This window comes from Periplaneta americana, chromosome 3 (assembly GCF_040183065.1).
Source record: "Periplaneta americana isolate PAMFEO1 chromosome 3, P.americana_PAMFEO1_priV1, whole genome shotgun sequence".
In the NCBI taxonomy this organism is placed as follows: domain Eukaryota; kingdom Metazoa; phylum Arthropoda; class Insecta; order Blattodea; family Blattidae; genus Periplaneta; species Periplaneta americana.
The window spans coordinates 183,473,313-183,495,812 of NC_091119.1; the positions used below are offsets into that span (position 1 = coordinate 183,473,313).

The following is a 22,500-nucleotide window of genomic DNA, read 5'->3' on the forward strand; positions in this document are numbered from 1 at the left end:
GTTAAATTATTAAGTTCTGTTCTTTTGTGGACTAATATCAATAAATCTATCACTATCTACTTAACTATTGCTTATAATGCCCGCTCCCATTTCGCTGCGTATGTCTCGACATTATGAATTTTCTTTCTTCACTCAACTTTACTCTCGAATTTTTACAATTTAACTTGTCGACTGCTGATTGTTGCTCAATTGAGAGTATAGCCTGGTTCGTCACGAATCGTTTTACACCACTGCGACCGTTCTATTGCTTCGCTTTCTCGGCTGTCGCATGAACCGCCAATTCGTGCCTCAATCTCCCCTCCCGCGTATTGTTAGATGACGTCACCTGCTCCAACTCGTGGCTAACGAGACACTCGAACTTCGTTAGGCACGCTCCAATTTAAGGCTACTTTGAAGACATTGATCCTTTATCTATCATTGGAATATGTAATGTACGAGTAGTTTAGACATTATAGGAACGACAAAACTGGCCTGAAAATGTGTCGGTCGACTGTGTGGTATGACACCCTAGTACTGGACCAAACTTGTAGATGTATTCACTTCAAAAAGTGAATCAAATTTGATAAAAAGTGGTATTTCTTTTATTTTTATGTGTTTCTTTCTTGAACTATTAGCGCAGCGCTAAGATTAATGATCTGGACTCGTGCTTCAAAACTGCGCTTGAACGTGGACCAAATCTGGATTGGGTTAATTTTTAAGCATCCTCTAATACTTCTTAAATAGACAATTACTTACTTACTTACTGGTTTTTAAGGAACCCGGAGGTTCATTGCCGCCCTCACATAAGCCCGCCATTGGTCCCTATCCTGAGCAAGATTAATCCAGTCTCTACCATCATATCCCACCTCCCTCAAATCCATTTTAATATTATCTTCCCACCTACGTCTCGGCCTCCCCAAAGGTCTTTTTCCCTCCGGCCTTCCAACTAACACTCTATATGCATTTCTGGATTCGCCCATACGTGCTACATGTCCTGCCCATCTCAAACGTCTGGATTTTATGTTCCTAATTATGTCAGGTGACAATTACATTTGCTATTTACCTATTCAGCTATAAGTTGTGTCTTTACTTGAATTTTGTTGTGTATTTTTGCTATTTTTCGCATATTTTTTACTTAACCATTTTATTAACTATTTTACATATCTTGTAGCTTATACCTACGTTTCAGCGACAGCCGGTTCCGCATTCCACTCAAACGGCTGGAAGGAGCATAGTGCGAACCACACGTTACCCCTACCACAGTCTAGTATATACAGTCACGAAGCTCAATACGTAGGGAATATGCATCCATACGTAGTTGCTAACCACTAGGATCGCTACTATCGCCTCATTACAGACAATGAGAAATAGTACGGGCACAGTCTATTGTTCCTAGTACTCTCAACAACTCAAGCTTCGTGAGTGTATATACTGGACTGTGCCCCTACACTGGTTGAATAATCATTCCCTGCTGAGGGATGTGGAGGTGAGGCCAGCAATCGGGTGATCGGCCTTGGTCTTGCATTGTCTATCACGCTACGAATTCGCTTTTTTATTTTTACCAGTTTATTGTAGAACCAATGTAGTGGTATTTATCAATATACTGCGCACTCTACGTAAATTCAGATGTTATTAATTAATTATTTAAATTATTTATTTTCTTACATTTGGCATGCCAATGAAATTACAGAAACCATTAAGTGTTTCTTCATGAAGAATAATGTTTTAAGCATTGAAATATACAAAATAGATTGTTTCTGTTATTGTTGTAACATACACAGAACCATAGACAAATAAATAGAACAGTGAAATAGTGTTCATTGTTTAGTTGCGAAACTACCGCTCGTAGTTAGGAGAAAAGTCATGGTTGTCAATAATCTTCCTTTATTCTCTTTTCCATACCTACAGAAGTGACACAATTTTCCCAGAAGATGGCAGTAACATATCAAAACGACTCATGTCAATGACGTCACGTGCAGGAGGGAGAGGCAGACGGTTTACTGAAAAGTCGGGGGCAGTTCTGTGTTGGTCGGCGTGAAGAGTGTAGAGTGTTTTGTTTTGTAGTGTGAGACATTTACCGTCGAAATGTCACTGGTACGAACATTTTTGGATAAATTTTGGGATCCAGACTTGTGGCTTCCACCGAATGTAACTTGGGCAGATATTGAACCGAATGATAAGATAGCTTATGCTGATCACAGACATCTCATTGTACCTTTGCCGATGGCACTTTTGATGTTGGCATTAAGATTTGTTTTCGAAAGGTGAGTTGGGTAATATTAGACCCTAAATGTAATGAATTCAGTTTAAATGTTTGCATCTGTTTGAAATCACACATACTTTGTAGGTATTGGTTTGCTCCTCTTGGCATCTCCCTCGGCATTAAGAACACCAAGCCGAAGAAGGCTCCTCCAAATGCAGTTTTAGAGAGAGCATATTTGTCAAAAGGAAAAATTAAGCATAAACAGGTAAGCATGTACGTTAAGAGAATAATATTTAGATTGATGATATTTACAGAAGTTATTACCTATCGCACAAGCTATGTTGTAACCCGAACAATTCTGTGAAATTCTTCGCCAAAGTTTTACCACATAGGCTATATAATAATCGATAATTACTACACTAATTGTGATTATCCTGATTACACATTACTCACGGCGTGTATCTTTATTGTACATAAATACACGAACCGGTTTTATACTGTCGTAATTTAAATGACAAAAATTTGCTTAGGATATCTGCATCATCCTGGCCCCTCTTAACAGTTCAATTGTTACATAGGGCTCCGTAATGTAATGAAATAATGTATACCATAATTATGCTGTATAAATTAGTTACACCTATTTATTACATATTTAAGCAAAATCGGAACCGACGAGAAAGTCTAATAAATGGACTAATGAAAGTTATGAATTGAATAACAACTGAGGAGGAAGTTTGATGGTGGTGATTATGTAAGGCGGAAAGAGATGATAGCTGTCTGTACATGGAAACGGGAGTAGTAAGTAGATAACTTCTTACAGTAATTAGGCTAATATATCTCCATGATCATACACTTGCCGTCATTATTATATAAACAATAGTTTACATTATTTTCGTGAAAATATCTTTTGAGTGGCTCAGTTTTGTACGTAGGTGCCTACTGTAAAAAGAAAAGTAAAACAAAAAAAAATCATTAGGCCTGTTACTTCTGCTAACAACTAAATTAGCGCTGAGGTCTAGTTATTTTCGTACTCCACCCAAAAAAAAAATCCCTTACAAATTAAATGATTTTCACTTCCGAAATCACTGTAACTACCTCAGCGCTAGTATCACCCAAACATTTTGACATGTGTATTGAGCAATCAGATTAGGGTATAGTAACTTTCCTTTTTAGAGAACAGTGAAAATATATATTAAATTTAAAATGTCCTAACATATTTTAAACACTTTCGGTAAAAGGCAATCTTCACCAGAGCAGCAAATAATTATGGCCGCTTTGGCGTTGTATTTTGGTCCGGGAATAACTCTGTGTTCTTTGCGTAAAAGGAGATACCGGTAAATCATAAAAATGAGTTTGGAGATAAATGAAAATTAAACTTCGGATCCTTACTGCAAATAATTTTCTACACAGAAAACATCAAATGCTAGTATTCTTTTGATTTTTGCACATGCACTTGTATAATCTAACTTGTGTGTTCGTGTGGGGAACAAAATTCCATCTGTACAAAAAAATGACATCCCCTTTTCCCCTTTACCCGAACACCACAGAACTCTTATTCTACGAAAATACTAGCACCTGTCAAAATTATTTACAACTTTGGCGAAGTTTATCTAAACTTCCTCAATGAAAAAGAGTGAACAAGAGTTAAACTCAGTATTTCTATAATAATGCATATTGTGGGTTTTACTATGTTCATTTATAAACTTCTGAAGCCTTCCCTATATACTGCCCACACTTTTCATTACCGGTATTCGATATTACTAGATTTCGTTCCATGGACAGAACATATTTTCTTGTTTATGTCCTGAATACCAAGAACTCTTTATTGGATTGTTGGTCTTTGTAATTGTGACTAGTCCTAATACAAATAATTTAATTCAGCAAAATAGAAATTTTTTGGTAGTAACCCTGCAGACAGAGAAATTTGTGATTGTAATCACTGAAGATTGAAAAATTAATTTTTGCACGATCGTATTTTCTGTTGTATTTTCAGTTATTGTTGTTAGGTCTTGAAAAAGTTAGAATTCCCATACAGAAACTTGTTGCTAGGGAAATCATTCTTCATAACATAAAACTATACTGAAATAGACCCATTACAATGCACTTATTGTTATTTCAGTGCAGTTTTGCGAAGGCTTTGGGATAATATTGCTCCAAATTTTCAATGAAAAAATATTGTATTTGTAATTTTAAAAATATCGTGCAGAAAATGTTATACATGTTTGTGGAGTGCATTACAAACTCTCTGAAATTGAGAAACTTGTTCTGCTCGTTTTTCAAACTTTTTCTCGGTTTTGTAAAAAGCACTTTCCAACCTTGTATTGTAATATACTATTGTGTGATGGTAACTATGGCAACAGTAGACTAATATAACAACAGTAATAGAGGGTATATAAGGGTACAGTACATCAGTTATTCATAGATTTAAAAAAGGCGTATGACTCGGTTAAGAGAGAAGTTTTATATAATATTCTTATTGAATTTGGTATTCCCAATAAACTAGTTCGATTAATTAAAATGTGTCAGTGAAACTTACAGCAGAGTCTGTATAGGCCAGTTTCTATCTGATGCTTTTCCAATTCACTGCGGGCTAAGGCAGGGAGATGCACTATCACCTTTACTTTTTAACTTCGCTCTAGAATATGCCATTAGGAAAGTTCAGGATAACAGGCAGGGTTTAGAATTGAATGGGCTACATCAGCTTCTTGTCTATTCGGATGACGTGAATATGTTAGGAGAAAATCCACAAACAATTAGGGAAAACGCGGAAATTCTACTTGAAGCAAGTAAAGAGATAGGGTTGGAAGTAAATCCCGAAAAGACTAAGTATAAGATTATGTCTCGTGATTAGAATATTGTACGAAATGGAACTATAAAAGTTGGAGATTTATCCTTCGAAGCGGTGGAAAAATTCAAATATCTTGGAGCAACAGTAACAAATATAAATGACACTCTGGAGGAAATTAAACGCAGAATAAATATGGGAAATGTCTGTTATTATTCAGTTGAGAAGCTTTTGTCATCTAGTCTGCTGTCAAAAAATCTGAAAGAATTTATAAAACAGTTATATTACCTGTTGTTCTGTATGGTTGTGAAACTTGGACTCTCACTTTGAGAGAGGAACAGAGATTGAGGGTTTTTGAGAATAAGGTTCTTAGGAAAATATTTGGGGCTAAAAGGGATGAAGTTACAGGAGAATGGAGAGCAGAGCTGCATGCATTGTATCCTTCACCTGACATAATTAGGAACATTAAATCCAGACGTTTGAGATGGGCAGGGCATGTAGCATGTATGGGCGAATCCAGAAATGCATATAGAGTGTTAGTTAGGAGGCCGGAGGGAAAAAGATCTTTAAGGGAGGCCGAGACGTAAATGGGAAGATAATATTAAAATGGATTAGAGGGAGGTGGGATATGATGGTAGAGACTGGATTAATCTTGCTCAGGATAGGGACCAATGGCGGGCTTATGTGAGGGCGGCAATGAACCTCCGGGTTCCTTAAAAGCCAGTAAGTAATAGAGGCAGTCGTATTTATGTCATTCATCTTGGTTCTCAATGAGCAATGAGACAATGTAGAAAGGTGACAACTGAGCTCCTGCAGTAGTAGCGAGGTGAGGTGAGGTGTTGTCTTCAAGCGTGGAAGAAAGTGTGTGAAAATGAACTGAACATAATGGATACAGTGAGCGTAAGGACGAAAATCGATTAAATAAGTAGGAAGATAGAGACTCTACAGGAGGAAAATAATAAGCTGAGAAGAAAATTAAAATATTTGGAAGACGAACAAAGGAAGAAAAACTTGATATTTTTTTGATATGGAAGAGAAAGACTTGAACAATCATGGGAAACTTAAAATTGAGTCAGGAATAAATAGTAAACGTAGTGTGAGGGATAGTGAATTAGATTTAAATCGGTTTTGAGCGATAAATAGTGTCAGACGAATAAAGTACTAAATAAACAAAGTGATAAGAGAAAAGAAAGTACATGGACACAGTGTAGAACAATGGAAGATAAGTGCATGAGTCATTTAAATTATGTAAAGGCTACGAATATAGTGTTATTGTTTAGTTAGTCCACTGTTTGAAGACAGATCTGAACCCAGTGGTGATATTAGACTGGTTTGCACCGGTTCGGACGAACTAGTTGTTAAATTATTTCTAGGTAATGTTTGCAATTACCATGGACATACCGTTCATGTTTAACATAGGTACGCATGAGAGAACTGGTTGTTAATCTTCTTGAATATCACCACTGTCTGAACCTCACAAGTAATACCAACATGGCACCACTTATGAGGCAACTAGGCCAAGAAATAATTGTGTAGGGTGACTAGTTCCTTTCCCCCAATATTGTATTTAGTAAATAAAATTGCCATCAGCATATCTCATTCAGCTGAGGTGCTTGCCTGCCAATCCGGAGTTGGGTTCAGGAGTGGGTTGATTACCTGGTTGGGTTTTTTCCGAGGTTTTCCCCAACTGTAAGGTGAAGAATATAGTGTAAAGGTAGTAAATTAATTAGTGAAGTGATGTAAGTAGCAAAGTGAGCGAGGAGTATGAATTAACCATGTTACATGTCAGTAAGGACTAAGAATAAAATTAGAAAAGTAAGAAATGTAGAATAAGGTGGGATAGAGAATACGAAAAAAAAATATGTCATGTTAGAGATAGAAACGACAATGAAATGTATGATAGAGAAAATAGATAGAGAAAATCTTACATAAAATAATAATAATAATAATAATAATAATAATAATAATAATAATACAGTAAACTGGGGTTACTTTGAACACAGAGGAAACTTTGACATTTTTTTTTTTTTTTTTTTTTTTTTTCAGAAAATCATATTTAGGTTTCTACATGCTGCATTTGTTATAAATGGAAGTAAATTATCATAAAATCATTCTCATACCAAATTTACCTCCATTTATAACAAGTGCAGCATGTAGAAACCTAAATATGATTTTCTGAAAAAAATGGTCAAAGTTTCCTCTGTGTTCAGAGTAACCCCAGTTTACGGTAATAATAATAATAATAATAATAATAATAATAATAATAATAATAATAATAATATAATACCGTAAACTGGGGTTATTTTGAACACAGAGGAAACTGACCATTTTTTCTTTTCAGAAAATCATATTTAGGTTTCTACATGCTGCATTTGTTGTAGATGGGAGTAAATTATCATAAAATCATTCTCATGCCAAATTTACCTCCATCTATAACAAGTGCAGCATGTAGAAACCTAAATATGATTTTCTGAAAAAATGGTCAAAGTTTCCTCTGTGTTCAAAGTAACCCCAGTTTACATTAATAATAATAATAATAATAATAATAATAATAATAATAATAATAATACCGTAAACTGGGGTTACTTTGAACACAGAGGAAACTTTGACCTTTTTTTTTTTTTTTTTTTTTTTTCAGAAAATCATATTTAGGTTTCTATATGCTGCATTTGTTATAGATGGAAGTAAATTATCATAAAATCATTCTCATACCAAATTTACCTCCATCTATAACAAGTGCAGCATGTAGAAACCTAAATATGATTTTCTGAAAAAAAATGGTCAAAGTTTCCTCTGTGTTCAGAGTAACCCCAGTTTACGGTAATAATAATAATAATAATAATAATAATAATAATAATAATAATAATAATACCGTAAACTGGGGTTATTTTGAACACAGAGGAAACTGACTATTTTTTTTTTTTTTTTCAGAAAATCATATTTAGGTTTCTACATGCTGCATTTGTTATAGATGGAAGTAAATTATCATAAAATCATTCTCATGCCAAATTTACCTCCATCTATAACAAGTGCAGCATGTAGAAACCTAAATATGATTTTATGAAAAAATGGTCAAAGTTTCCTCTGTGTTCAAAGTAACCCCAGTTTACGGTAATAATAATAATAATAATAATAATAATAATAATAATAATTAGAGTGAGAAGACCAAAGAGATGTTGGGAGACCAGTTTGACGGATAAAATTCTGGAGGCGGAACAGGCCATTGGCCTAAACCTTGGAAGTTATTGATGATGATTATTATTATTATTATTATTATTATTATTATTATTGTTATTATTGCTGTTGACATTACTGTGATGAAATATAAACATTGGAAGTTAGAATAATAAACTCACCTCTGTATCACGACTGGATCATACTTTTACAGCTCTGTGCTTGGTCCCACTGAGTTGCTTGTCTTGCATCTTGATCTTAATAATTATATCCATGAGCAGGCTTAAGATAAGATGTGTAATTTCTAAGTTATTGATTGTTGTCAGCTTGCCGGTGATGATAATACATCAATATTATTTTCTTTGTGTAGTTTATAAAGTATACTCGTATTAAAACAATTATATTTTGTAAGGGGGATAGAAGTTATCCCTGGCAGGGATATTAATGAATTTGTTTGAGAGGGATAACTTTCCAACGGGGGGAAATCTCCTCCCCCCCATCTCCCTCGTTAATTCGCACCCTGGAGAGGTCACGCATGCGGGTGTGTGTTTTTTTATTCTAATTTTTTCCAACAATGTTGCCTTTGTTAGGCAAGGGGGTGGGGAAACTTCGTGGATAGTCAAGAATTTTGTTTTTATGTTCCGTCTATAACTTATCATAATTTGAAGATTGACTTATGACTAGTTAAACATTTCAAAATATAAAGTTTTTTTGTGTAGAGGATGAACGTTTTCGTAACTCTGTCGTAATATTACGTGATATTACATTGTTCTATTTGTATGTAGTTTAATGTTTCTGAAAAGATAAAAAATGACATAGGCCTATGTTATGAAATATGCTTAGATTTTTATAGTTGTAATAGATTATATTTAAAAAAAAATTGCAATGTAGCTTTTATCAATTTACTTACGATAGCTGTACGTGTTGTCATAAGACTTCCTTGTGATTTAACTTTACCATAACATGTCAAAACTAAAACTGTAAGCATTTAAAGTTTTTCTGAGAATCTGATTTTTAAATTTAAAAAATAACTTATCTTTGTAGCATCATAGATACAGGAGATTAATATTGAAGTCTTATTATATGACATTAGAAGGTATAATAATAGTTTTACAAGGACAAAATAATTTAAAACAAAATAATGTAAATTAATTAATTTAACTATAGATTGTGTTATAATTTTATTTATTTTAATTGCACTTTTTAACTTAACATAAGTTACATTCAATTGTAGTTATGATAATAGATCATCCATTAATGAATCTATTATGAGAATACAGTAGTTTAAAAAAGTTATGTTGATGGTAAAATAATCTAATATATTTATTATTGTTTATTATTAACATTATCATGAAAATGTGTTCATAGGAATAACACATGACGTAGACCTAAAGATGCACCAATGGCGAAAACGTTCGTCCTCAATACAAAAAATTTTATATTTTAGGGTCATTCCATAGAAACTCGCGTTACATTCTGATACATTTATGAACTTATTAGATATACTAAAACAAAAAATAAACAAAGTTTTTTGGCTTGTTTATTGCATTTAGAAACATTCTTCATGGCAGTAACAAGTAAAATCGGGAATATAATTAATTATGTGTGATTTATGTAATGAAAAAACTTATCGGAGTGAGATTGTTAATAAAGATATTCGTAGATAATATCAATTTGAAAAGAAAATAATAATAATATTATTATTATTATTATTATTGTTATTATTATTATTATTATTATTACCATCATAAAAAATTCATGAAATTACACTTTAATGTTAATAAATATTAAAATAATAACTCTACTCATGGGTGTCCATTATCGTCCATTTTATTAAATTTGTTTATAGACTAGGCCCAGTGGCGGTTCCTCGGGGGAGGGAAGGGAGGAACGCCCTCCTCACATTTTCTTCTTTTGAAAGTAAATACCAAATAAAATATGTGCCTTGAAATTCGAGGAAGATTCGATAATTTTTAAGTTCACAGCTATAAGAAAAACTCGGTTGATCGAGTTTTAAACGACGCGCGCTCATGTGCCGTAGAAAACTGAGAAAGATGCGAGATTGTCTGTGTAGAGGAAAGGCACTCCATTCCTCCTCTACTGCAGTTAACACACATAGACAACAGCGCACTAGCGGCCAGAGAAAGAAGCAGAGTTTTAAAGCAAGTAAATGAACGGAGAGGGAGGAGATCCTCCTCTGAATCAGCGTATGGGCGGGAAATAGAAACCGACTGGTCGTGCAGCAAGCTTGCTACCGCTGCCACCTAACGATGCTGCATTCAAGTGGACTATAACACATCTAGGAGGAGACACGACAAAAACAGTTTTAACGCAACGCTATGAAAGACATCATGTAAACTTTTTTTTTTTTTAATTATAAATCAAAAATATTATTCATTGCACTTTATATAGGCCACTATTCATGGTTTGAAACTTTCGTGGATATTTGAAAGTTAAAGTCGGGTTTATGTAAAACAAAGAGGAAGTAGTTTTACGTAGTTGGCCCCTGAAATTCATTGTTTACTAGACAGGGCAACAGCCAAGTTGTCAGTTTTGTACAAATATATTTGAAACTGAAAGTAGGTACTCAAACTATATCATTTTTAACATAAAAAATTAATCGGCCACCGGCAGCTTTGAACAATAATGATAGTATGACTTTACAAGAACTGACATTCTTCAAAAGTATGTGATACTGAACTTGTAAAATGTACATGTGGCAATACAGACCACGTGGGTGGGTGCAGTGTTCTCGCTTTCCTCAGATTATTTCCATCCCCATTTCCATTTTTCCGTAAAACGGTTCCGGTTACGAGTTAGTAGCTAGTCTCTTCCAACACGTGTGATGTTGTAGTGTGCTCGAAAAATGCTACGAGGTTGTGAATTTCCTTATAATTGTTAATTTGTGCAATTATTCAACAATGAATGGAAGCGAAATCATAATATATTTTGGACAATTTAGGAAACTCAGTTTACAAGAACAGAGTATTGCTATACAGAAGGGAAGGCCAACCCCAACACTACCTGGTCTTACATGTATGCATGTAGGCTAATTTGTAGCATGTTTCATTCAAGAAGGTGTCATTTAGTGCTGTTAATTTCTTTCCTCCTCCTAAGAAATATGCAGGAGCCGCCACTGACTAGGCCATAAGAGGACAGCAGATTAACGTAGGTTTTAACTATTTTATTGGAGAGTCAACATTAAATACGATCCTTTTTGCGGATGACCAGGTGATATTTGCCGAAAGTGAAGATGGAGTGCAGAGAGCATTATACAGGGCTTTCATTTTAAAACTTCCCAGTCTGAATAACTATATAATTTAAGTTGAATTCAATTAAACAAAAAACACTTCAATTTATGGATATTGAGGGCGAAGTTTACAGTCTTAATTGTAAATTAGGTTTCACCCCCAGCCACTCCCACTTTTAAATTTAAAATGGCACTCCTATCTTGTGATACTTAAAATTGAAACAGTATTCAGTTACAGTATTTATCACTTTCACTCGTTCGTTTCCGCACCTTTTGTTTTCTATCGTCGCCTGGCAACCTGGATTATTGTTATTCTTTATTAGAGCTGAAGAGAATAAAGCTACAAAGACTTATTGAGCATTTCATGTAATGTTGTGTTTGTGTATTAAATTATTTAAAATGGTGTATACCCTTCAAGAGAGAACAGAAATCATCCTTATTGATTAAATTTAGGAAATTACATAAAATAAACTGTGTTTTCGTCCCAGAATCAACTAACAAAAACAAGAAGGTGCAAGATCAGTGCTATAGGCTGGGTGACATAGCAGTTCGATTTCTCACAATTCTTGGATTTTTTCCATGGTTATTTGAGCTGTGTGGGGTCTTGCATTGTCTTGTTGCAAGAGCATTCTTTTTCATTTATTTAATGTTAGGTACCTCTCTCTTAAAACTTCATGAACTCGTTTTAGCTGTTGAGAATAAAGATTCGCAGGATTGCATGTCCATTTGGAACAAACTCCCAGTGAATCACACCTACAAAATTTCACCAGACATACATATAACCTTACTCTGGGGCCAAACCGATTTTGTTTGACTTTGGCAGACTGACGGGAATTGAGCCACTGTTTTGAGGTGTCAAGCTTGCGGTAATATACTCATTTTGCATCATATGTGACAATTCTCGTGATAAATCTATCATTCCTGGGATTAGCGATAAGTTGAAAACATATCCACTTTGCGTTGAACCTGTTTAGGTGTCAATGCTTGAGGTACAAAGCTGCAACTTTCGTATGATTTTGTAAGAGTTTTAATGTGACGATATATTGTATCTTTTGAGCATCAATTTCTTCTGACAACCTATAAGTATCTTTTTTTTTTATTATTATTCTCTTCCGAAATTCTGCATGTATTCTCTATATTTCATTCCTTAGGTCTTCCAGGACATTGTAATCTTCTTTAATGTCTCCTTCTCCATTGTTGAAACACTGGAACCATTATTGTGCTACATGCTCACTAACGACACCTTCAGTCTCGACTTCACATATTTTTCAGCTTTAATCAACAATAACAAGGAAAATCCAGGATAACAGAGAGGGTTTGGAATTGAACGGGTTACACCAGCTGCTTATCTTTGCGGATGACGTGAATATGTTAGGAGAAAATTCCACAAACGATTACGGAAAACACGGTAATTTTACTGGAAGCAAGTAAAGAGATAGGTTTGGAAGTAAATCCCGAAAAGATAAAGTATATGATTATGTCTCGTGACGAGAATATTGTACGAAATGGAAATATAAAAATTGGAAATTTATCTTTTGAAGAGATGGAGAAGTTCAAATATCTTGGAGCAACAGTAACAAATATAAATGATACTTGGGAGGAAATTAAACACAGAATAAATATGGGAAATGCCTGTTATTATTCTGTTGAGAAGCTTTTATCATCCAGTTATATTACCGGTTGTTCTTTATGGTTGTGAAACTTGGACTCTCACTTTGAGAGAGGAATATAGGTCAAGGGTGTTTGAGAATAAGGTGCTTAGGAAAATATTTGGGGCTAAGAGGGATGAAGTTACAGGAGAATGGAGAAAGTTACACAACATAGAATTGCACGCATTGTATTCTTCACCTGACATAATTAGGAACATTAAATCCAGACGTTTGAGATGGGCAGGGCATGTAGCACGTATGGGCGAATCCAGAAATGCATATAGAGTGTTAGTTGGGAGTCCGGAGGGAAAAAGACCTTTAGGGAGGCCGAAACGTAGATGGGAAGACAATATTAAAATGGATTTGAGGGAGGTGGGATATGATGATAGAGAATGGATTAATCTTGCTCAGGATAGGGACCAATGGCGGGCTTATGTGAGGGCGGCAATGAACCTCCGGGTTCCTTAAAAGCCAGTAAGTAATCAACAATAACAATTCAAGTTGTCAGGCGACGATAGAAAACAAAATACAAGAGAACAAAATGTATGAGATGTATAAACAATTGAATACGCTTTCAGATTAAAGTATCATAATAAGAGGTGCCATTTGAAATTTCAAAGGAGGGTAATGGGGTGAAACCTAAATTACCGGTACAATTAACATTGGTTTTAAACTTTCCCCTCCATATCTAAATTGAGGTGTTCTTTTTTTAAAATTAAATTAAATTGAAATAAATAGTTATTTAGACTGAGAAGTTTTGAAACGAAAGCCCTGTATACAGTAAGACAGATACTGACGTAACATTGGGCAAATCTATGTTGTACGAGTTCCCTAGCTGCAAAATATAATATCATTTGAAGTAGTAAATACTAACAATGCACATGTCCCTCAAAGATAAAGAAGCATCAAGTTTGTCGCCGTTATTTATGCTGACAATGACTACTATCTTACTTCCTCAATCTCTACCCAAACTGCTCCCCTTCCCACTATATACACGCAACATGCACGCTAATTCTACCTCCTACCTCTCTCTCTCTCTCTCTGCCAAAAAAATATAACTTATATAATTATTTCATTAGTGTGAAGTTGTTGCGTGACAGAAGGGAAAGTTAAGATTGGTTGATTCAATATTTAGGGTTATTGGTCTCATTTCATTCTATCTCTCTCTGTTTCCTAAAAGGAAATAATTCCTGACGTTTCTTCATATAAGTTACGGTGACCATCTGCCCCGTATTTAACAGGACAGTTCCGTAGTTTTGCTTCAGGTCTCTTACACTTGAAAGGAACACCTATTTATTCGCATATCCTTTTATGTTTCATAGTGCTAATATTTTTATATTACATGTGAATTGCAGTCATTGAGAGGTAAAGTTTAACATACAGAATTTCATGCAAATCTAGTCTTTCAGGTAAGGCTCCCTGTAAAGCGGATTTGAATAATTTCAAGGGAAAAATTGTTCCGGGGCCGGTTATCGATCCCGGGACGTCAGGTTGAACGTACCAGCACTCTGCCAACTGAGCTACCCGGGAACTCCACCAGACACCGTCTCAACTTTTCCCTTTATATCCACACAACTCGCGTGGGCTGACGAAACGCCAGAAACCCACATCGAGTGCACACAATCTCTGTGTGACTTGAAATTGTGGTTTTCTGTTAACGTACACAGTGACGTATATAAGGGAAAAGTTAAGACGGTGTCGGGTGGAGTTCCCGGGTAGCTCAGTTGGCAGAGTGCTGGTATGTTCAATCAGAGGTCCCAGGATCGATACCCGGCCCCGGAACAATTTTTCCCTTGAAATTATTCATACAGAATTTATTTAATAACTTTTCACACAATAGCCAAAAGAAACACAGGCGTTCAAATCAGTTGGAACAATGGTGGCGGTGTTGATCCTGCTTTGTCGATAAGTCCGGTAGCTCATTTGATACCTAGGAGGCATCAAGGTGATCGGAAAATCTTTGAAGCATGCTACTGTAATATCGCCGCGCGGTCTCATGCTTAACATTCGGCAGGTCTTTGAGCAGCCTCGTGTGTAACATTCGGCAGGTCTTTGAAATTTAATTGTATTATTGTTTTCAATTTCTTGTGTCGCCGCTCCAATCACTCGCCTCAATTTCAATGTTGCAACCAATAAGCCGCTTCCATTATAAAATGACACCTACTTGTCTAATCCACGTGGACTAAAACCGAAGTTGCAATGTCTTGTGCTGAGGACGAATATTAAGGTATGTGATTAAAAATTATTATTAAAGAGTTATTATTAAGAGTTAAGAATGTCAACGCACTCGTATATAATAATAATAATAATAATAATAATAATAATAATAATAATAATAATAATAATAATAATAGCCATTTCACAATATAACATACTATAGTCGCGACGCTGTTATTTCTGGCGTGACTCCGCCTCTTTGCTTACGTCTTAGGAAGTGAAGGCTCTATAAAGTCTAGGTAGGTAGTATCGTTCGCCATTTTTGTTCTTTCGTTGCGCAGCTACCATACGAGGAATCTATTTGCCACACCGTTAAACATTATCATGTCGTAGCTCCTATGATAATAAATCAAACTCACTGTAATTCAGCAAATAATTGAGCTGCAAATAGTCTTCGTGTGCTTTCTGCGAACGCCAACGAAAGAGCCAAAATGACGGGCGATTATATTAAGTATTTATCCAGCCTTAAGAAATGAATAACGTCTTCATAAGCGAATCACAAGACGCACACGTTTAAATGTAGCCGACCTGCAACGCGATTGGCTGCCGGAAATTAGAGCGACGGGACTATAGTGGTTCTTCTTTTCGAGGACGTAGACGTGGCAACGTGACGCTTAGAGTGAAACCTACAGAACAACAATCGATCTTCAAAATTATGTTTAAAAGCACACCGCACGTTATTGTATGATGCCGGCATGTTAAATATGAGGCCGAGGAGATAATAACAATAAACAAATTACTTCTCCAAGTTTTTCATTATTGATTTGACTTTTGAAAATACCGCAGGACGCCGAATGTTCCTTTGTCGTGCCGCGTCGATCAGCATGTTGTCGCCAATCATATACTGTTATTCTTTAATGGTAACTGTGAAGTCCACATGGAGTCATTTTTATGTTGCCAGATTGTCTTAGCTATTATTGGCGCTCTGTTTGTATAATATATTAGGCACATAAGATTCTATTGTGTAACATTGAAGAGAGTCGTGACAACAGCGCATAACTTAATAATAGAAGGTTTGTTAGTGAGCTGTCCCTTTTTTTTTTTTTTGCACCAAAATAGATGATATCAGTCACAGTTCGATCCACATAGGTTGCACTTGCACCTGTCATCCGGGTCGTGGTACTTCTCTGTCTGGCATATCCGATGGTGGAGTCCATGTACCGCGAATCTAGTCGCTGCATGTCGTAGGTCGTATCTGGCTTGTGTCCAATCCCTGTAGATCATCGCGTCTGCGGAGAAGAAATCTGGCCATATCTCTTGTTAAGTTCTTGGAGTAGTTCCCTGTAGCCTTCGGTAAATGGCAGCAGAAACTCATCGCGGAGTTCTTCTATGAAGAATTGTTCCTTTGCTATGTGATGTGATGGTGTATATTTTTGACGGGCTTAAGGCTCGTTTGAGAAAACTGCCTTTCACTTTTTCTATGTCTTTTAAGTCCCATAAAATTGCCGAAGACCCAACATTCTGGCCACAGGGAGTGATTGTGCCGCCTTTTCGTTTCTCAAGGCAAAGAACAGGCATAGTAGTATAGAAACCAGAATGAAGGCTTTGCTAAGGAATATTGAAGGTCTGAAAAATGCAATAAACATGATAGCAGAAGACGCCTTCGACACATGGGCTACAGTATGACTTGTCACTCACAGAAACCTTCTTAACAGAGCATAACTAGAAACTCCCAATCCCCGCGGCTGATGTTAATTATTGAACGAAAACCCGTTTCATTTTATCCGCCGGCGTTAACCTTTAGAAAACCCCAATAATATTACAAAGGAAGCCTCCTGGGTATCAAATGAGCGAGCGGACTTCACTGGAAGGAGTCAACGACGTTTGTGGGGTCTCGTGAGAATTGGACAAATGCCAGAAAGAGAGAATTGTATATTTAATAATGCCAGATAAAGATCGTTATTTCTTTACAATTGCGGTACCGAGGAAAGGTAGGCTGTATTTACGTACTTGGCTTCTAATCGAGTCATACGTACCTACCGTAAACAAAAGACAAATTGAGTGGAGACGCCAATTTCGAACCGGAATAAAGGTGGAGAGTTGTTATGAAAGTGGCGGCTAGTCGAGGGGCAGGATCACTTGTCTTTGCATATAAGATTTTTGGTAGGTACATATTGTGTATATAGAGAGCGAGTTTTTATAAGGTCGAGAATCAGTCACAGATTAAATTTGGTTAGTTCAGACTTTTGGTATGCCTTGCACATACGCATTTTGATCGGTAGGTGTATAGCCTATGGATAGATATCCGCCTACCGTTGGTACTTTATAGTTAATGCAATTGTAAACAATTAGCAAATGATTTTTCCGTTTATTAAGAATGCAATTCAGAAAGTGATGTTAGCAGTGAAGTGCCATGCTCAATTTTCTGTAGTTTATACTGTTGTCACGCCAGGAGAAGGCGGCTGAAGTACTTAGACGGGGCGGAGGGGAAACAGTCGCGCATGCGCACCGCGCTGTTCACTGCAATATTCCTGTTTCACAAACTCTACTGCACGTGTCTATGAGTCTTTGTGACTTTGTGAAAATAATAGTGGGATTTTTATTGTAGTGTTTTATTAGTTTCAACAAGACAATTGTTTTCAGTATACCACAAATCTTGTATGCTTTAGTTATCCTTTGCTTTTCGTGTTAATAGTGTTGATAATAATATATTTAATAGAATTTATGTTATTGTATACTGTTATTTAGGTTTATAGCAGTTTTTTGTTTATTGTAAATATGTCGACAAAGAGGAAACAAGGATTGACAATCTATAGCGAAGAAAGCAATATTATTAGAAGTGCAAAATAATTCTGTGATGTAGAAAAAGAACAACAGTGTCTTTGCATTCCTCTTACGAAACCTACAGCAAAGGTAGAGAAGTACTCTAATCTATCCACAAGAACAATACAGCGTATAAGGAATGAAATGAAAGACTGCACAGAAGAAAGTGCGTTGTCGACACCTGAGGGAGAAAAAAAATGTAAACGTCCAGACTACCGAAACGCAAATGTAGATGACTTCGACGGGAGATTGACAAAAAAGATATAATTGAGAATTTTTATTTGAAAAAGAAAGAGGGCCACCGGCGTAGCTCAGGAGGTAGCGCGTTTGCCTGCTAATCTGCAGTTGTGCTCGGAAGTGAGTTCGATTCCCGTTTGCGCTGACTACCTGGTTGGGTTTTTTCCGAGGTTTTCCCAAGCGGAAGGCGAATGTCAGGTAATCTATGGCGAATCCTTGGTTTCATTTCGCCAAATACCATCTCGCCATCATCAATTCAATCGACACTGAAGAAGCTAGTAGTTATTACAGTGTCGTTAAATAACAAGTAAAAAAATAGTACCAAGCTGCAACAAACGTCCACCCTTTTACAAGAGAAAATTGATTTGAAATGAAAGACAACATTAAGACGAATACTGAAGAAAAAGGATTTCAGGTGGAAGAAGTGTGAAACGAAAAAAAAATTGAGGAAAACACTGTAAATTAGAATACGTGAAGATATCTGCAGCAAATAAGAAAGCTTAGGAAAGTGGAAAAACCCGTTTTTGTATCTGGACGAAATGCGGATAGATAGGCCTACCAATTTAACGTTTCCCAAGTTCTGGCACGATAAAAATGTTACGGGAGTTTTGACTATCGTAAATATGTCCAGAACACTCATTGTTGTTCATCAGGATGGGGGCGGTGGGGCTAATGGCTTTGTTGAGAGATTCGAATTAATATACACGGCTGGAACATAAACAGACGATTATCATGGACAGATCATACTCCAGCAATTTTGAAAAATGTGATGATAGTCATAGCGACAACACCGAAGATGCGGAATCTTTTATGTCTGACTCCGTTCCCGTGTAGCCAAGTAAGTGGACTGAAGTTTTCAGGTCAGAGTGTAGCGTAAAGTTCCCCCGTCCCGCCTATCTGCTCCCCGCGCCAACTCGTAGCGCGAAGACAGTAGTGTTTTAAAGGTGTATATCGTTCAACGCTTAGAAACTGCAAAATATAAACAAGCAGATGCAACTTCTACCGTAGTTGCAGCAATGAACTTAACTTTTCCAGAAAAAGGAATTATGTAGTAATCCATGTAATTTCATTTCTGTAGAAGGTGCCAGGTGTGCCAATAGAATATATTTGTTTTTAATGCTTTATATTTCGCAAAGGTTGTACAATATTTTCTTTTTTTTTTTTTCGTGTAATTTTTGTACAAGCTTGGGAGAGTATTTTACAATGGTTTTAACTACGCCGCAGAGAATAAAATACTGTTTTATATTATTTAGAAACAAAATGATGACGGATGGGTCGAGAATGTGTGGTTTACAAACAAAGCTCATTTGCATCTTAATAGATTAATTATTAGTTCGAATGTGAGGTTTTGGGGTTCCAATCCGGCAGATGGTATCATGGAACAGTCGCTTCCATCATTCGTTTGAAGCTATATTCCACATTGACGCTTATCTTGAACTGTTGGCGAGTGCTTGACTTGATTTTTGAACGGAACCAATTTGAGTTCTTTCAAAATTCTCCTGGCGGATATTGGACGCAGACTCGGTTTGGGGGGGGGGGGCCTCTACCATATAGCTTCAATGTTTTCTTGTGTCGCTCATCTCGGTGTTTCCTGAATGTCCTTTGTTCAGGTTATGAACGGTTCCTTATTAATTGAAATTGTTTACTGCACTCAGTTTTGTCTTTGGCGTTGGTGCTGATCGAGAACAATTATTAAAGTGATTATGATATTTACGTTGTGTCCCTGTTACTGTTTTTGTTTCTAAATATAATAAAACAATTTTAATCCTGTGCATCCTTCCAAGCTTGTAGAACAATTACCTTAAAAATTGTGCCAACTTCACGAAATAAAAGCAGCTATATTTTATTGGCGCACAAAGTATATTATCGATTATCTAACCGTGTGATGCAGTCATTTCGATCTATCATTCACACCATCAAAGTAGTAAACAATGTGATCGCGGTAAAGATTTATTTCAAATCAAAATTTTCGTGTTCTAGAATCTCAAGGATTTGTGACGAATAATTGAACAAGGGGTAATTGAACCTGGATCTTTCCAGGTGTTTACGCTCTGAGTCTGAACGAGAATTCGTAAATTTTGTGATTGTTTTCTGATTGAAGTTAACAAATATAGGCCTAGATAAGTATAGCAGTAATTAACGTATGTGTGGAGTTATAAAATCACATTAAAATAACTATTAATAAAATTTAATAATTTTCGTCTGCTGCTGAACTGCAGTTGACCACGAGTGTCCAGAATGCAAAAGAATTGTGCAACAATGATATAAGTTTAAACAATGAATGTAATAATAATAATAATAATAATAATAATAATAATAATAATAATAATAATAAATTAAGATATAGGCTTATATAAAACTTTCAATTTCTGAAAAAAGATATATATAAACAATATGGAATATTATCAAATGTTGAGTTAAAAGAATAGTTTAAAATATTAATTTGAAAAGTATAGTTGATTGTGAAGAATCCCCAAGGATTCTGAATGAAATTCATTCTGTAAGTCTGTCCAAATAGTCACTAACAAAATGTTGATTGATGTATCCTGGGGGGTCTCTATTACGAGAAGATGGCGGCCATGCCGATGCTTACTATTTACCTATACCATGTCTGGCTCGTCTTACACTCCCATAATTTCGTTTATTTGTCTATTACTCATTTTTTTTCCATTTTAGATTTCCTAGATGATCTTGTTAGGACATCCATTTCTGTACTTAAAATCCTTTTTGTTTACCTATTTGGAATATGCCAAACTTCAGCTCCATATGTTAGGATACTTTGAACTGATTTGATATATTTGTAATTTTCTATTTTTTGTAATATTTTTGCGCCACCAAATAGAATTTAGAGTGTTTATTGCTTGTTTTGTTTGTGTAATTCTGTTTTTAATTTCCACTGTATTATCTCCTGAATGGTCTATCTTTGTGGCTAAAGAAATGCATTCAGTAGTTTGTTCTAATTAACTTATTCTTCTCCATTACCAAACTTTAAATTTTCATTTTCTTCTATACACAAATATTTAGTTTTCCCTATATTTATGGAAAATCCCCATGTTTCATATTCTTCATTTAGTTTTCTTGCCATGTATTCCATATCAGGGTGATCTTGAGCTAATATTACTTGGTCGTCTGAAAAATTCATTGAGAATATGTGTGTGTTTTGAACTTAGTATACCCATTTGATTTCCTTCTCCAGTCCCTTAATACTCGTTGAAGATATATTTTAAGTAGTGTTGGATGCAGCATGTTAGCCATAATAAATTAATTATATTTTTTTAAGTATCTTCATATCTACTATATCTATATAACGAATGGAAGGAAATCAGTTAAATTCCATTTTCTGCCAATCTTTCATTTCACTTACAATTTTAATTAAAATATGAAGTTTATGATGTTTTGTAAGACTGCAAGTATTTGTGGGGCCCACATGGAATAATTTTTTCCTAAAACTACCATTGAGCTATTCTTTGCATCTAATTTGTTCAAAATCTCGCTCAGTGTTTGAGAGAGGTTACCAGTGAATAGGGATTATAATATAGAATGGACACTGAGCAAATTTTCTTGTTTTGTTTTTCTATGCGCATGTGCTCGGTCGGCAGTTAGTTCCACTTTCAAGCGATAGAGGTTAGTGTAATCGAGCACACGCGAGTTCCTCGAATGAATATAAGAGTTGAGACACAGGATTCAAACGTCGCCTACTTCTTGCATAATCCAGTAACGACTTTGCTTCCAATAAATTCAAGTTAAACAGCTTTTCCTTATTGTCAGTGATAAACTAGCTGTAACTTAATAATAATTTTAATAGATTATATTATAAAATAATATAATAAATTATAAAATTATGTATCAAATTCGTTTAATATTTATATACAATAGCCTATATAGGTGTATAGTTTTTTCTTCTCATAGGAGTTTTATTTTTACATTTTCAGTGAGCTGTCAAATCATTACATATTTTAATTGTTGATGGTGTCAACGTCTCAACTCTCATTATAAAGGAACTCTAGAGTCTAGACAGTACAGACCATGACATATTTATTATTTCATCGGTCCAATTTATTTTGAGTACCAGTACATAATGTATCTATAGATGTATTAATTGTGTGTCTATTATATTTCTGCTGTGTCGACTGCTAGTTGGTGTAATGTCAGCACCAACTCTAAGGAAAAAACAGAATCTCACGCTCAAGCTGATTTGAAGGTCATTGAAATCAGTCACTGCTGCATCAAAGGTACCGACGAG

At 35.5% G+C, this 22,500-nt stretch overlaps 1 protein-coding gene across 2 annotated transcripts in view; it reads left to right on the forward strand.

The window, feature by feature from the left end:
• The first annotated feature begins 1,946 nt into the window (after positions 1 to 1,946).
• The window catches only part of schlank (ceramide synthase schlank), a 76,080-nt gene continuing 55,526 nt past the window's right edge, over positions 1,947 to 22,500 (forward strand). For both annotated transcript variants that reach the window (XM_069822383.1, XM_069822385.1), the window contains exons 1-2: positions 1,947 to 2,243; positions 2,327 to 2,447. In XM_069822383.1, coding sequence (XP_069678484.1) covers positions 2,065 to 2,243; positions 2,327 to 2,447 — 300 coding nt within the window. In that variant the 5' untranslated portion in view covers positions 1,947 to 2,064. The remainder of the gene's footprint in view (positions 2,244 to 2,326; positions 2,448 to 22,500) is intronic.